The 14,870-nt window shown below is 40.9% G+C and overlaps 1 protein-coding gene across 3 annotated transcripts in view; it reads right to left on the bottom strand.

The window, feature by feature from the left end:
- CAP2 (cyclase associated actin cytoskeleton regulatory protein 2) overlaps positions 1-14,870 on the bottom strand; it is a 134,889-nt gene that overhangs the window by 27,951 nt on the left and 92,068 nt on the right. For all 3 annotated transcript variants that reach the window (XM_027602919.2, XM_027602920.2, XM_027602918.2), the window contains exons 5-7: positions 8,284-8,427; positions 7,863-7,948; positions 5,190-5,295 (exon numbers count right to left, since the gene is read on the bottom strand). In XM_027602919.2, the coding sequence (XP_027458720.1) occupies positions 5,190-5,295; positions 7,863-7,948; positions 8,284-8,427 (336 nt within the window). The remainder of the gene's footprint in view (positions 1-5,189; positions 5,296-7,862; positions 7,949-8,283; positions 8,428-14,870) is intronic.

Raw genomic sequence — 14,870 nt, 5'->3', positions numbered from 1 at the left:
AGAGAAGGATCGGGCCCCAGAAAAGGGAGGGAGGGTAAAATGTTTTGCTTTGAGAAAAATAAAACCCCACCGCGTCTATCACTGTAATACTCCCAACTACTTGCGTTTTTCTAGAGGTTCGATGCCTGACAACTGGGGTACAGCGTAGATGTGTTTTAAATGCACAATCCTAACAGAAGGAGTCACGTCCCCGTTACATAAGACTTCATGCACGGTCGTTTACGTGTACTTTTATCCCTGTCTACAACTCATGATACCCTAGCGATTCCCAAAGCCAGAGGAACTCAGGAAGACATATGAAAGGACAGAAAGACGTCAACGTATTTAATACCAGAAAGCTAAGAAGACAAACATTTTAACCGATCTATGGAATCCTTTTCATGACCCTTTTCTGGCCAGAGCCACACGGAACGCAATAATAGTCTGAATGTCAATCTGGCCAATTCATGGAAAAAAAAAATCCGTTATTCTGGTAAATTTCAGTGTAAAGATGAGACCTGGGCCATTCAGCTCTTGTTATCTGATCTGCAGGAACTGCCAACAATATTACAGATCTGACCAACTGCAAGGGATGACAAATAACAGTGTCTCGCCTGGGCTCCTGCCAAAAGGCCGATTTATTCGACAAAGTGCGTTTGAAACGCAGCGCTGAGGAAACCGTGTAAATTAATATTGTAAAAGGGTCGCCAATAATTAAACTGAAAACTGCAAGTTGCTTCTGGCGCAGAGTCCTCCTGGACCTCCATCCTGGTGAAGGAAAGCTTACAGAAACGAGAAGATTTTGTTTCCCACAGTAAGCGTAACAGGAAGTGCTCCAGAGATGACCCACAGCTGCTGCCCCCCACTTGCCTGCACACTTGCGCACAGACCCCCACTCCAGTCTCAGGCCCGAAGAATCACCAGCCTCCAAGTCGACATTTCGCCCTGACAACTGAAGGGAGCGACAGTTGCCTGGCACAGCTGTGGTCTTGGGGCGAATGTCAGGAGGTGTGAGTTGGCAAATCCAGTCCCAACTGTGAACTCAGGGGGAGCGATCACTTCTGGGGGCGGTGGGCTCTGGGGAGCCCAGAGCCTCGCGCAGCCTGCTGCTGGGCCCCCAAAGCCCCAGAGGGCTCAAATCTCAACATCCAATTTGAAAATGGAGAAAACGCAAGGGTTACTCAAAATACTTGAGATGTTAAGTCACCATAAGCTTTTTGACTGTGTCCCTTAAGATGGAATGTGTTTCTTCAACCTTCTGAGCATTGTGGTATCTGTGAACGCCAACATCACATCTTGCTACATTCTCTTGGATCCTTATCATCTTATAAGTACATTCTGTTTGCATGGTTGTGATCAGTGGGCAAAGCCATGAAGTTATTCCTATTTATTTTTTCTTCCCAAGGCCATCTGATCAGAGCATTCTAACAGTCCGTGCAAGAATGCTGTGATTCTGAACGATTATCGTTCATTTTGCTGCTAGGTTGACAGACCATAGTAAGTGAAATCAGTTTGATTTATGCTATGGAGTATGTTTTGGAATCTTTTAAATAGTTTTTAGTCATTTAGATTTAAAATTAAAAACTATGGTTTTTTGTTTGTTTTGTTTTTTAAGATTTTATTTATTTATTTGTCAGAGAGAGAGAGAGAGAGAGAGAGAGATAGAGAGAGAGCACAAGCAGGGGGAGGGGCAGAGGCAGAGGGAGAAGCAGGCTCCTTACCAAGCAAGGAGCCCGACGCGGGATTCGATCCCAGCACCCTGGAATCAGGACCTGAGCCGAAGGCAGACACTTAACTGACTGAGCCACCCAGGCATCCCAAAATCTTTGGTTTTTATAATATACTTTGAAATATATATATATATTTTACCCCAAACCTTAGAAGAAGAGGACCAAAATATTAGGAAATATATTTCTATACATACGTCTTAAAGCTTGTAAAAGATTTTGCACATAGGATGTTCCCTGAACCAACACTTTCTTACCATAATCCTTCCTCACTTTTAATATCTGGCCAAAACTTTACCATCAAAGAAGTGAAGTAGGTGCTCTGCTTTATAACAATTACCATTTCATTTATTTATTTATTTATTTATTTATTTATTTATTTTTGAGGGAGAGAAAGAGCACCTGTGTGCATACATGAGCAGAAAGTGGGGAGGGGCAGAAGGAGAGGTAGAAGAATCTTAAGCAGGCTTCACACCTAGCGCAGAGCCCGACATGGGGCTCGATCTCATGACCCTGAGATCACAACCTGAGCCAAAATCAAGAGTTGGATGCTTAGCTGACTGAGCCACCCAGGTGCCCCTGCAATTACCATTTTAAATCGAATTCTCCCACAGCATAACATGTGCTTAGTACGTAATAGCTGCCATTACTATTACGGTAATCTACGATGCCCAATGCCTGCTCCAAGGATTATATTGTATATAAAATATATACACACTTATATAAATATAACATTTATGTTTTATAACAAGTTTCGAAAAATGTACCATGTGTCAGGTCATGAAATCAGTTTAGCAGGTCTCAGCCAGAATTTTATAAAACATGAAATAAAATAGAAAAAAATATTTGAATGCATTTCATATAGAGACAGAAGTGTTCTTGTAAAACTTATTTTAGTATTGTGAACAGGGTGGTTGTGGGGGGTGTGTGTGTATATGTGTGAACTGTATTTCTCATCATTAGTTGCTTTTTAAAGTTTGAAAGCCATTGTTACAAGGCTTATATTTCTAATGAAAATAATGAAAACCTAAGTATTCACTCTAGAATAAAGGAAAACAACTATGTTTATTTTTCTATAATTAATATTTGATTCTTTTTTTTAGAGGGGGGAGGGGCAGGAGAGAGGGAGAATTTTAAGCAGGCTCCACGTCCAGCATGGAGCTGAAACGAGGCTCCATCTCATGACCCTGAGATCATGACATGAGCCAAAATCAAGAGGCAGATGCTCAACCGAATGAGCCACCCAGGTGCCCCTAATATTTGATTCTTATCTTATATGTTCAAAACACCATTAACTCAGCTTCGTACATTGTGGTAAAAGGTATTGAAACCATTTAAAAGTAATTTTCTTTTCCGTGGGTGTTGTTAGAAAATTAATGGACTAGCTTTTATCGACATGATTATTTCTCACAAATGGGTTCTCTTTTCTTTTCCATTTATCTACCATGAATATAATAATAAGACATCCAAGGACTCTTGCTTGTTGGCTTACTACTCTCTGGTGATGACCTAGTTCCGTGGCAAACACGTGACAATTCCCCTTTATGACAAACTGATCTATAACAAGACAGCATCTCATTGGACGTGTATGAAAAGTAATTCCAATCCATCCACCCAAACACCCACCCGCATCCTTATACAACTTTCCATATTAAAACACTTCAAGCGTTTATGAACTCTTCTCAAAAATCATAATATTGTAGGCAGAAGAAAAATAATGAACTTAGTTGTTGTACTTTGCAACTGTGCATTTTTGCTTATGGAGAAAATAGGAAAAGTAGAAAATAAGAGGAAGTATTAGTCTATGGGGGTCAATGTTAACGTTTGTACAAGGGTTGGCGAGCAAAGGCAGAAGTCCCACACTCCTTTGAAAAGTCACAAACTTGGCATTGGTATTAAGCTGACCTCACCAACATCAATGTTCTGGATGAGAGTTAGGGCCGGGAGCATGGCCACTGGGAGAATGAGAGTTCTATCCCTAAACAGAATTCACAAATTCGCCACTTTCTTTTCTCAATATTAACACCAGTTGGACCATCCACTTTGACCATTTAAAGGCAACATTCATTTCTAATGGAAGGAAGTTTCCATGGGAAGCCTTTCTATAACAAGTGCAGAGACTTAAGAGGGCAAGGAAGAGTCTAAGAGTCCCCTACCTCACAATTTTTTTTTAAGATTATATTTATTTTAGAGGGAGAGAGAATGTGTGTGTGCGTGAGAGCAGGGTAAAGGGGCAGAGGGAAAGGGGAGAGAGAATCTCACGTAGACTGCCCTGAGTGCAGCACCCCACCTGGGGCTCGATCTCATGACCCTGAGATCATGACCTGAGCCGAAATCAAGAGTGAGATGCTTAACTGACTGAATCGCCCAGGCTCCCCTCCCTACCTCACAGTTCAGTTCAAACCATTTATTGAGTACTTGCTCTGTGCCAGGTACTGTGTTAGGGGCTGGAGACAGAGATGAGTTTCCAGTTGAGTGGGAGAGCCTCCAAAACACACACATACAAATGACAATCGTATGAGCTGAGGGCTGTGACTGAGCTACATTCAAGATACAAGGAAGCAGAGAGGAGAAACATCCGTTCCAGGGAAGGTCATACGGCATGACCTATGTTTGGGACATTGCAGAAAGGGCTAAACCATCTGAGATCTGCAAACTTTGAAACGACAACAATCTGATTTGGTTTGACCTAAGCACTGCATGTGTTCAGGATTCCACAAGCAGTTTGGCAGTGCTGGGAAGCAGTGAGAGACGGGAAGAGAGGACGGACCAGGCTGAAGACAAGGGCAGGGCAAAGGTCACGGTCAACATTCAAAGGCTGGGATCCTATCCTACAACTAAGATGCTATTCAAAGCACTAGGATTGCCCGAGTATTCAAAAATATTATTGGAGAAATCTTGAATGCCAAAAGAGAAATTTAAAACATTTAAAAAGACATTTTTATTAGTAATTCTCTCTCCTTAAAATTGTAACTATTTTCAAACCTTCCCGTTTCCTTTAATTTTTATCACAGTTTCTTAATATATATGCCATCTTAGTGCTCAAAACCTTTTGCACTCTATCACATTGGCTGGTAAATCATTTCCCATGTAGACATCATATATGTTAGATTTTAAATATTTATTTACTTAAGTAATCTCTACACCCAACACAGGGCTTAAACTCATGATCCTAAGGTCAAGAGTCACAAACTCTCCCGACTAAGCCAGCCAGGTGCCCCTCATATATGTTACTTTTAACAGCTGAAGAATGTTTCGCTGGGTTCTTACCATGGACAACTTAACCATTTTCTTTCTGCATGTCCTATAGGCAGTCTCCAGATTGCTCCATGACAAATGACACTTGCATAAACAGTTTCTACATACCTATTTTATCTTACGCTTTCCTTGAGGTAAATTCTAAAGTGTGACGTTTCTAGGCTACCAGGAATGAATATTTCTATGGCCTTTCTTTACCTGGGTGGCAAAAGGCTTGGTACTTACGGTTTTGCTCCAAGTAAGGCCTGTGGTGTGGTGTTCCTTGATGTATGCTTGCAGCTCACTCCAAATGCTCAAATATGACTTCACCCAATCCACATGGCGTAAATCGCTTTGTTATAAAAAAGGGTGGAAGAGAGTAGAGTTAGGATCTAAAATAAACTTTAAAAAAGATTGGTGGGAACATGGGAATCCAGTAACTAAGGCTCTGGATGACCCTGGACCAATTGTCTTTCCAATTCTGAAAAGGACCCTGACAGGCTGGTGACCCAGGTCTCTACTGAGAGGAGTCAAATGCCCCCCCTGCGCTCCAGGCGTGGGGCAGAGAGGACCCCGGGGAGTGGACCAGCAATTCAGGCCATGCGTCCTCACGTGATCTCTCACGGGGAGATGAACGTGGAGGGAGACCATTTCTTTCTGCACCGCTTCTAATGCAAAATGAAAAACAATGTGCTTTCAGAAAGGAGAATTGGTATTGGAAAAAAAAAGTCTTCTGGCTTGCTTTTTAATAATCTGATTGAATTATCTGGCCAAGAGAGTCATGAAATTGGGAGAAGTTTAGGGTGGTAAGGAGGGTGCTGTTGCAAGGAGATTTCCTACAAACAGGGAACACCCAGTCCCTAATGCAACACAGAGTTGTAGCACTGGGCACAAGTGCTCAACCAAACGCCTGTTTCCCGAACACAGGATGACTGAACTCTTTGAGGGCAGCTCAGCACTGTGGCTGTTTTTTTGTTTTGTTTTAATATAATAGTTTTTCTGAGATACAATTCACATCCCATACAATTCACCCATTTAAAGTGTATAATCCAATAGATTAGGTCAACAGAGTCATACAACCATCACCAGTCAATTTTGTAAGAGTACATCACCCCAAAAAAGAAATCTCATATCCATTAGCAGTTACCCCACATTTCCCCCAAACTTCCCCAGCTCCGGGCAATTGCTAAGCTATTTTCTGTCTCTATGGATCTGCCTATTCTAGAATTTCATATAAATGGAATCATACAATATGTGGGGTTTTTTTTTTTTTTTGTATCTGACTTCTTTCACTTAGGATGTTTTCAAGGTTCATCCATGCTGCTCTTGTATCAATACTTCATTTTCTTTTTTTTTTTAAAGATTTTATTTATTTATTTGAGAGACAGAATGAGAGAGAAAGAGCACATGAGTTGGGGAGGGTCAGAGGGAGAAGCAGACTCCCCGCTGAGCAGGGAGCCCGATGTGGGACTCAATCCTGGGACTCTAGGATCATGACCTGAGCCAAAGGCAGTTGCTCAACCAACTGAGCCACCCAGGCGCCCAATACTTCATTTTCTTAATGGCTGAATAACATACCATTGTATGGATATACATTTTATCTATCTATTGCAGTTGACGAACATTTGGGTTGTTTCCACTTTTTGGCTATTGTAAATAATGCTGCAACAAACATTTGTGTACAAGCTTTTGTGTGAACATGTTTCATTTCTTTTGGAAATATATCTAGGAGTAGAATTGCTGAGTCTGTCTGTTTATTGCAGTAAAAAATATCAGTACATATTTCTTAAACTGAGTGGTGGATACAGGGAGTATTTTTTCTGTTGTGATTGTATCTTCCATATATTTTATAAATATTCTTTCATATCTACTCAATGTTTATTAAAATGAAAAATAACCTAAAAGTGAAAGTTATGCAAATTTTGAATTGTAATATTGGTCAGTGACCTGGTCCTCAAGTTTCTCCAGTTGAACAGCCTAGGCCAGCGAGTGAGATGCAGGAGCCCCTGCATTTGCCAGCTGATGAACACTTCTGCTTCTGCCACCCAAGAGCTCAGAGGGGGATCCACTCTTGAGCCCGGCTCAATACTCCTATATCCATCGTCTCTTGTGCCCAGGGAATGGAACTTTATTGCTTTTATTTTTGTCTCATTTCTTCTCTGAGTGACTAGATATCAGCCACATCACATTTAGCTAGTTGTTTATAGGGCCAGCCGTGACATTATGTATCAGAGGGGAAGAAAGCCCATGACATCCCTTAAGTAGTTTAGACACACTTAAGGCATGTCTACATTCGATCCCATTTTCAATTCCAACACCAGTTTAAAGTGTCTCTAGGATCTATTATTTGTACCGTAGAATGCGATGCCTTTTTAATCTGGTTCTTCAGCTTGGTTTGGAGTCATCTATGCTGCTCTTTTTATAGACGTGTCTCTCTTGTCCACCCCAATTGTATTTTGTCTTAACGCACTCATGGTTTCCCTCTCAGTGGCCTGGTTAATTGTCACATCTCATTTCTGTTGCTCATTTACACTTCATTTCCCGATTTCTCCTTTCTTCTCTCTGCTCACCCACCAACTCTGTCTTGGGCAGCATAAAGAGTTGTGACCCTCTAGGGCGGGGCCATCACGAACCATCACAGAGCTCTCTGGCTGTTGTGGGAATACGTATGGGGGGACACGGATTCAAGTAGGGAGTTTATCATCACAAGAGAACTGAGGCAGATTTCCTAATGCACATACATTATCTGGATAACAGACCTCACTTCCCACTTTGCTTTAGCTGCAAAGGTGGGATATTTCCTTAACATTTACCGTAAACTCGCCTTTGAGAGGAATCAGGGGTTGAACTACATGAAGCTTTGGGACAAATGTCTAACAAGCAAGCAACTGAAAATTTGGCTAATAAAGGAATACGTACCTGTGTTTGTAGTCTTTTAGGACCCTGTTAGTGTAAAAGGTAGCGGCATCGTTCATCTCCTTGACATAAGGACCGGGTTTGGGGGACTGAGAGCAGGGCCATCACCCAAGCATAGAAGGAAAAAAAATAGGATAAGAAAGAGAATGCCTTCAAGATGAAGAAAAGCCATGGAAATATTAAGTGAAAGCTGGAGGCAAACATTTTGCTCTGTAAAGGGGCGGGCGTGAGACATTTCCACATCTCAGAACACAAAGCACTGAACCATAAACAGGATAAGAAAGATCTGGAGCATTCACCTTGAGAGGAATTCCTCGCAGTGTCATAGACAGAGGAAAGAGCCCGAAAGTAGCTAGAAGTTCTCCCAAACACTCCAAAAAGGGGACAAGGTGCCGGGATGCCATTCCACGCAGACAGGACTCACCACAGCTATCCAGCCGAGGGCAGGGATGCTTTCGCTGACAGCCGAGAGATGATTGAACATTTTACTCCCCCGGTTTCTCTCTCGGAAAGTCTGGATTTCCTGAATCTTCTCTGATATTGGTTTCAGAAGCACAGCCACGTCATTCTGCAAGCAAACATTGAGCACTGTGACTAAGGGCAGAATAGAAGCTCGGGCCGCTATCCAGGTTGGCCTCCGCGGGAGTGCTCGGGACCTGTCATCTGTCAGGGGCTTCCAGAATAAGACGGATTGTTGTTGTTGTTATGGTAATACTGTATTTTCATTCTCGGAAGGACAAAAATTGTACATATTTTTAACATTATTAAAACTGTCCTCTGGAGACATGGACAAAACCCAGCCATATGAAATAGCCCCTGTTTTAGAGAGTCCTGCATGGACCACAGGGATACTGAGTGTGGTCAGTTATATTTCCAAATGGAATACACAGATCACACGCTGGAAGGACACAGGCCTAAAATCAGGGTGGGTGAGAGGTTAGTCAAAAGCTATCTTCTTGGGGCGCCTGGGTGGCTCAGTCGTTAAGCGTCTGCCTTCGGCTCAGGTCATGGTCCCAGGGTCCTGGGATCGAGCCCCGCATCGGGCTCCCTGCTCCGCGGGAAGCCTGCTTCTCCCTCTCCCACTCCCCCTGCTTGTGTTCCTGCTCTCGCTGTGTCTCTCTCTGTCAAATAAATAAATAAAATCTTAAAAAAAAAAAGGCATCTTCTTGTTCCTGTGGGAACTGATGTGAGGGAGGGTCTTCGGTTTGACCACAGTTCCCCTAATCCATGGGAAAAAGTGGAAATGTTCCATGGAGGCTCTTTTTAAGAAAATGTGATTGCTTATAATATTTACAGTCACCTGAGTCTGGTTTGGCTTTCTACATTGTACCCTGTGAACTTGGCCAACGACCACTGGGTAGCCTAGCTTCTGATTAATTAAATCAACAACTAACTTCCTTAGTCATATGAAAAATGACTTTCAAAATTATGTGAGCTGAGTTACGAAGTATCACAGAGACAGGTGCCTGGACCACCTCTCCATCCATCCCTTTAGCAATGTCTACTTTCTTTGGTTTTGAAGTAGATACAAGGTTACCTGATTTTTTTTTTTTTTTGTTTTTTGTTTTTGTTTTTGTTTTGGTTAAATGTGCTCCAAAGAACTAGAAACAGTTTGTACTTCAGCTTTGTAAAAGTAGTTGAAGACGTTTTGGCAATATTTTATGGAATCTCGTTTGCAGGAAGAAAAATGGAAAAGCCCTTAGAACTCCTTCATTTCTTTAACTTCAGAGTAAAGGTTCTCAACTTTGGCCACACATTGAAATTACCTGGGAGCTTTGAAAAACAGAAGCCTGGGTCCCAGTCCCAGAGACTGTGATTTAACTGGTCTGGAGGAGGCCTGGGGTTGGGGGAGGGTGGGCAATGCTCCCCAGGTACAGATTTTAATCACTGCTATAGTGGTGGCGTAGGACCCCAAAGGACAGTTGTTTCTGCCAGGGACAGCTGACCATTAGGGAAGAAACTGCATTCAGCTACAGCAATTTCCAGACCTCACTTCTCCTTCTTGACCCCTTTATAACCCTTCCCCTACAAGAAAAGCACGTCAGGGCTTTGGAATTAGAATGACATCAGTTCAAATCTCAGCTCTGCCACTTACTACCTATGTGACCTCGAGCAAATTCCTTAATCTGAGCCTTGGTCTCCTCATCTGTAAGTCAGAGATAATAATACCTATAGCCCATAGCTACAGGAGATAGAGCATTTTAAGCCTCTGTCACAGGGGAGGTACACAATAAGTGGACGTGATTATTATTACTTATTATGCAATTACCTTAGACTGGAGGCAAAAGGGCGGTCCTCTGTAATATGTAATACTCAAATAATGTCTGTGCATTTAAGATAAGAGAAGCTCCAAAGAAACAACCACCTAGGCTAACAGGATGTTAAGGTTATAGAAGTCCAAACTGGGTTGGTTCAGCTTTTGACCGACCCATTTGAGTAGGTCACAATCAGTGTTTCCAAAAGTAACTGAAAGAGAAGAGAAACGATCAGAGGGCATTCACACGTATTTCACGTGGGTGCGTGATTCGTGAATAATTTGTTTCATTTACGTGGCCCATGTATGCATGCGTGTGTATTGGTGTGTGTGCATTTGTGTACTGAACTACATAGTACAATGTATTTCTCATTATGAATCTCAGTCTAAAAGTTTGAGAAGCATGGATCGAATCCAATTCTCCCACCTCACATAACTAGGAGACAAGATTAGCTAGCAAGCATTAGTTGAGCTGGAGCTAGAACCCAGGGCTTCTAAGAAGCCCTGAGACAGTTCTCTGCATTGGGTGCTCAAAAAAATACAGTTAGCTCCCCACACACAGGTTTCCTCTCTGCCACCAAGACTAGAGAAAGGTATTGTGAAGACATTAAGGGCTCAGGTCTGGAATGAGACTACCTGGGTTCAAGTCCTTGCTGGCCAGTGGACTAAGCCCTAGGCCTTTCCACTCACTACCAAACGTGTCTACGATCCCATGATCTCATCTGCAAAATAGTGTTGAGAATGGTCCCTACTTCACAAGGTTGTTAGGAGTAAATGAGAGGACACGTCTGCACTTGGTACAGAGTCAGGTATGTTGGGGTGCTCAGCAAACGGGGGGTGATCTCAAGGTATCTGTCAGTGAAGCCTCTGATTGACCAGATTCACTGCCCAGCTCCTTCTTATCACTTATATGCAAACACAGGGAGAGAGATTTCCTAGTTGGGATATGCAAATGGATAGAGGTGCGTTTTTGTCTGGAAGAAACAAAAGAATTATAGGCAAAGAGAGCAAGGTGCTCTCAAAGTTCTCAGGGGACTTTTTAATTCTTCCATACTGAAGGAGGAGAAAAACAAAAAAGTTGCTGCAGAAGCTAGCTAGGTCTTGTGGAAAATTCAGGAATACCTTTCCACCTTCTCCTCTTAGAATTAATCCAAAGAAAAGGTCTTATAGATTTGGCAAGGAGACCCTGACTCAGGGTTGTTGTGGGCTGAACTGTGTCCTTCACAAATTCAGGTGTTTAAGTCCTAACCCCTGGTACTTCAGGACATGCTTCTATTTGGAGGTAAGGTCTTAAAAGAGGTAATTAAGCTAAAATGAGCTCACTAGGGGGGACCCCCAACCCAAAAGGACACAGACGTATAGGAGGGAAGATCATGTGAAGACACAGGGAGATGCCCGCCTTCTGTAAGCTGAGGAGAGAGGCTTCAGAAGAAATCAACCGCCATCTTGATTTCAGACTTCCAGCCTCCAGAACTGGGAGAAAGTAAATTTCTATTGTTTAAGCCACCTAGTCTGTGGTACTTCATTCTGTCAGCTCTAGCAAACTAGTATAAGGGTGTAATGGCTTTACAGGAGGGGCAAACAAGCACCTCTGAACACTCAACAGCAAACAAATCTCTAAATAAAACAACCCTCCCCTCCCCAAACATTCCCTGCCCAAACACAATTCTTCCATGTTTGTTTCTTAATGTCTGCCAAAAGTCAGGTTTAAATGTTCTCCTTGGAATTTCCACTTTTTATTTATTTATTACAGCATTTTTTAAAATTAAGTAAACACTACCCCACAACATGGGGCTCCAACTCACGACCTCAAGATCAAGAGTTGCACACTCTACTGAGTGAGCCAGTCAGGTGCCCCTGGAATTTCACTCTGAGAAGGGAAACATTTCCCTCTTCAAGGGATTCTTTTTAGTCCAAATTCAAAACCCAGCTAGAGGTGTGTTGTAGGTACTTCCAGAAGACAGCTGATTTTTATTTATGGCAAAACTACTAAAAAGCATCCTGATTTTGTCCAACAATTCGCTAAACTGTAATATTCTTGCTCCAATGACATTTTGAGAAAGGCCAGAATATCTGAATTGTTGGTGATATCTGGCCTATTGCCCCAAGGCGGAAAATAACCAGAAACATTGTATTTACAATGTTAGATTGATTTATTAAGGCCATCTTCATTTATCTCCAACTTCCCAAGAACAAACTCTAAGGTCTGAGGAGACAGGGTATTCTGGAAGATATTTTATATGGGTTATCTGATGAAAGCATCATAAAGATTGAGAAAGTTTTCTTTTGCCTTAGTTTGGCAATTGCACGAAGAAATGTCCTCATTAAAAAGAAAAAAAAAGAAAAGAAAAGAAAAAGAAAAAGCCAGGCTCAGAGATCTAAGTACAACGGCTATTTGCATAACCTTAATAAACAGTATAGCTTTTATTCTGTGCCAGCAGATTTCTCCTGTACTTCAAACTAGGCTTACATTCTCCAGCTCATCCTGAACTTTCACAGCTGGAATCAAACACAGAGAGAACATTCGGGTGATGGTGTGATTTCTGTCAAGACTGAGGGCGTCGGGATGTCAGAGAAAAGGCAAATGTGAGAGGCGATTAGAGGTATTGCCACCTGTTTGAGTATTGAGCCTGTATTAGGCGTACTCCATAAATACAGGTTGAAAGGCCGATGTCAATCAAGGGCTTTCCACTCATAGAAGGAGATACATTTACCAGGCGTGCTGGTTTTGTTTTGTTTTGTTTTTTGTTTTTTTTTTTAATGGATGTCCTGGAGATGGCTCCTCAAAAACATCTAGCAATTACTGTGCTTCAGATGGGCTAGTTTTACAAAGGTCTCATTCAGATTACTTTTTAAAAACTCATCACTCAAGTTTCTTTTATTCTGAGAGACCTGTCCCTGAAAGAAAACCATTTTGCAAGGCTCAAATGAAGAGTAACTGAAAAGTCTTGCTTGCCCTTCCCCTGGGTTCCGTGGGCTTCAGCAGAAGGAGAGAGTATTTCAGGACTCCCTGTCTTTATGACCCCAGTTTCTGCTTTAAAGTTGAAGAATTGAAACCCATTATCAGCTTCATCTCAGTTTAGCTCCAGAAATAATTGTTTTGCAGAAAGTAAAATTAAAGAGCTTTATCAGCAAGCTCTGTAGAAACTTTACCCAAAAAGGAAAACCAAATTTCCACTCATGCTATTTTGTAAGGGATGGAGCAAACCCTGGGACTTTGACCTCAAAATGTGTCACTGAGTGAAAGGAAATAAGCCTATTTCTGGAATCCAGGGTTTTTATGTGGTTCAACATCAGGTAGAGAATGGATCAATCCATCATTACTTCTTTTTAAATAATTTTTTTGGATTATAAAATTAATAAGACTATGAAACATTGGGAAAAAAACAGATGGGAAAACATAAGTGAATAATAAACATACTTAATTCCACTGCATGAAAAAAAACATGCTAAATGTTTATTCTTTTCTGGTAGATATGCTTATTAGAGATCTCTTCAAAAATAACAATAATTACTTTAAAAACAATGGCTATTAAGAACATAAAGAGGAGTCCTTGAATTCAAGCAGTTCAGTTAAAACAAGCAAGCACACAAACAAATAAAATTCCACCTATATATTCTTGGCAAGTACTGTGAAAATTCTATAATTTTAGAAAGAATGTTTTAAATGTAAATACTACAAAAGCATTACTATTACGACTCAGGCAAACTCAATAGCATCAAAGAGAAAATTGGATTTTAACTATTTGAATCCCACTTACATTTAAATTCAAGAAAACTCACATCAAACAGTAATTCTCAGCCAACCATACTGCCAAGTATCAATCATTATTACTTTGGCTAATGTGTTTTTGTGCAAAGTTCTATGAGGTGACTCCACTTTGGTGCATGAGTGTACATGTGTATGACTTATAGCCCAGAAGATATATATAGAAAGGTATATATCAAAGAGTTAACAAAAATTTTTTGTTTAATTTTATTGGCTTATTCATATATTCTACATTTTCCAATCTGTACCTGCATTTCTTTTGTGATGAAGGGAGAAGTTTTAAAACATCTTAACCAGTTTTGTAACATTTGGTTTTAGAAAAAAATTTTAATAGGTACTATTAAATTTACATATATCAAAAAATGTTAAGCCTCTTCCTTGCTATCAGGAAAGCAGCTTCAGGGAAACATTATCAGAAATTATCAGAAGGAATTATGCAGATGAAGAGTAGGCAAAAGTTATCCAAATCAGGAACAGTATTTGCTTCTAAAAATATATTATTTGGGCATGTGCTAATAAATGAAGCAATTGTTTTCACCATTTTAAGTTAGGAGCAAATATTTTTTCTCAGAAACATTAACTCGAGTTAACCTGCTTTGGTGCAGTTGTAGACATTTCCCTAGGCCAGCTCCCCTTCGTGTTCCTCTTACATAAAATTTTTCCATTGTTCAGAAACGTTTTGGAGGTTTGAGAATATGCCTTGTGGAAAGACTTTTAGAAACACTTTACATTTAAGACAATTTGTAAATTTAAAACATTTGCAAAACTGTCACAGAAGTCAATCTCAATAAACAAAACTCACCGAGCCCTGCAAATGTACATGATACCATGTTAGTTGTCATCATGACAAGTTCCTTGGAAAATATTTGTATATGTTTGTAAGGATTTACATTCCACACATATATCTCATTTTAGGGTTCGCCTAAACTCTCTTTAAAAATACACTTAAGAATCCCAAAGGCTTTTGCTTATATTTCTTAAAAATCAT

Source organism: Zalophus californianus, chromosome 7 (genome assembly GCF_009762305.2).
Source record: "Zalophus californianus isolate mZalCal1 chromosome 7, mZalCal1.pri.v2, whole genome shotgun sequence".
NCBI lineage: Eukaryota > Metazoa > Chordata > Mammalia > Carnivora > Otariidae > Zalophus > Zalophus californianus.
Note: the sequence above shows the minus strand (reverse complement) of the source record. Positions and strands in the feature narration are given on the sequence as shown.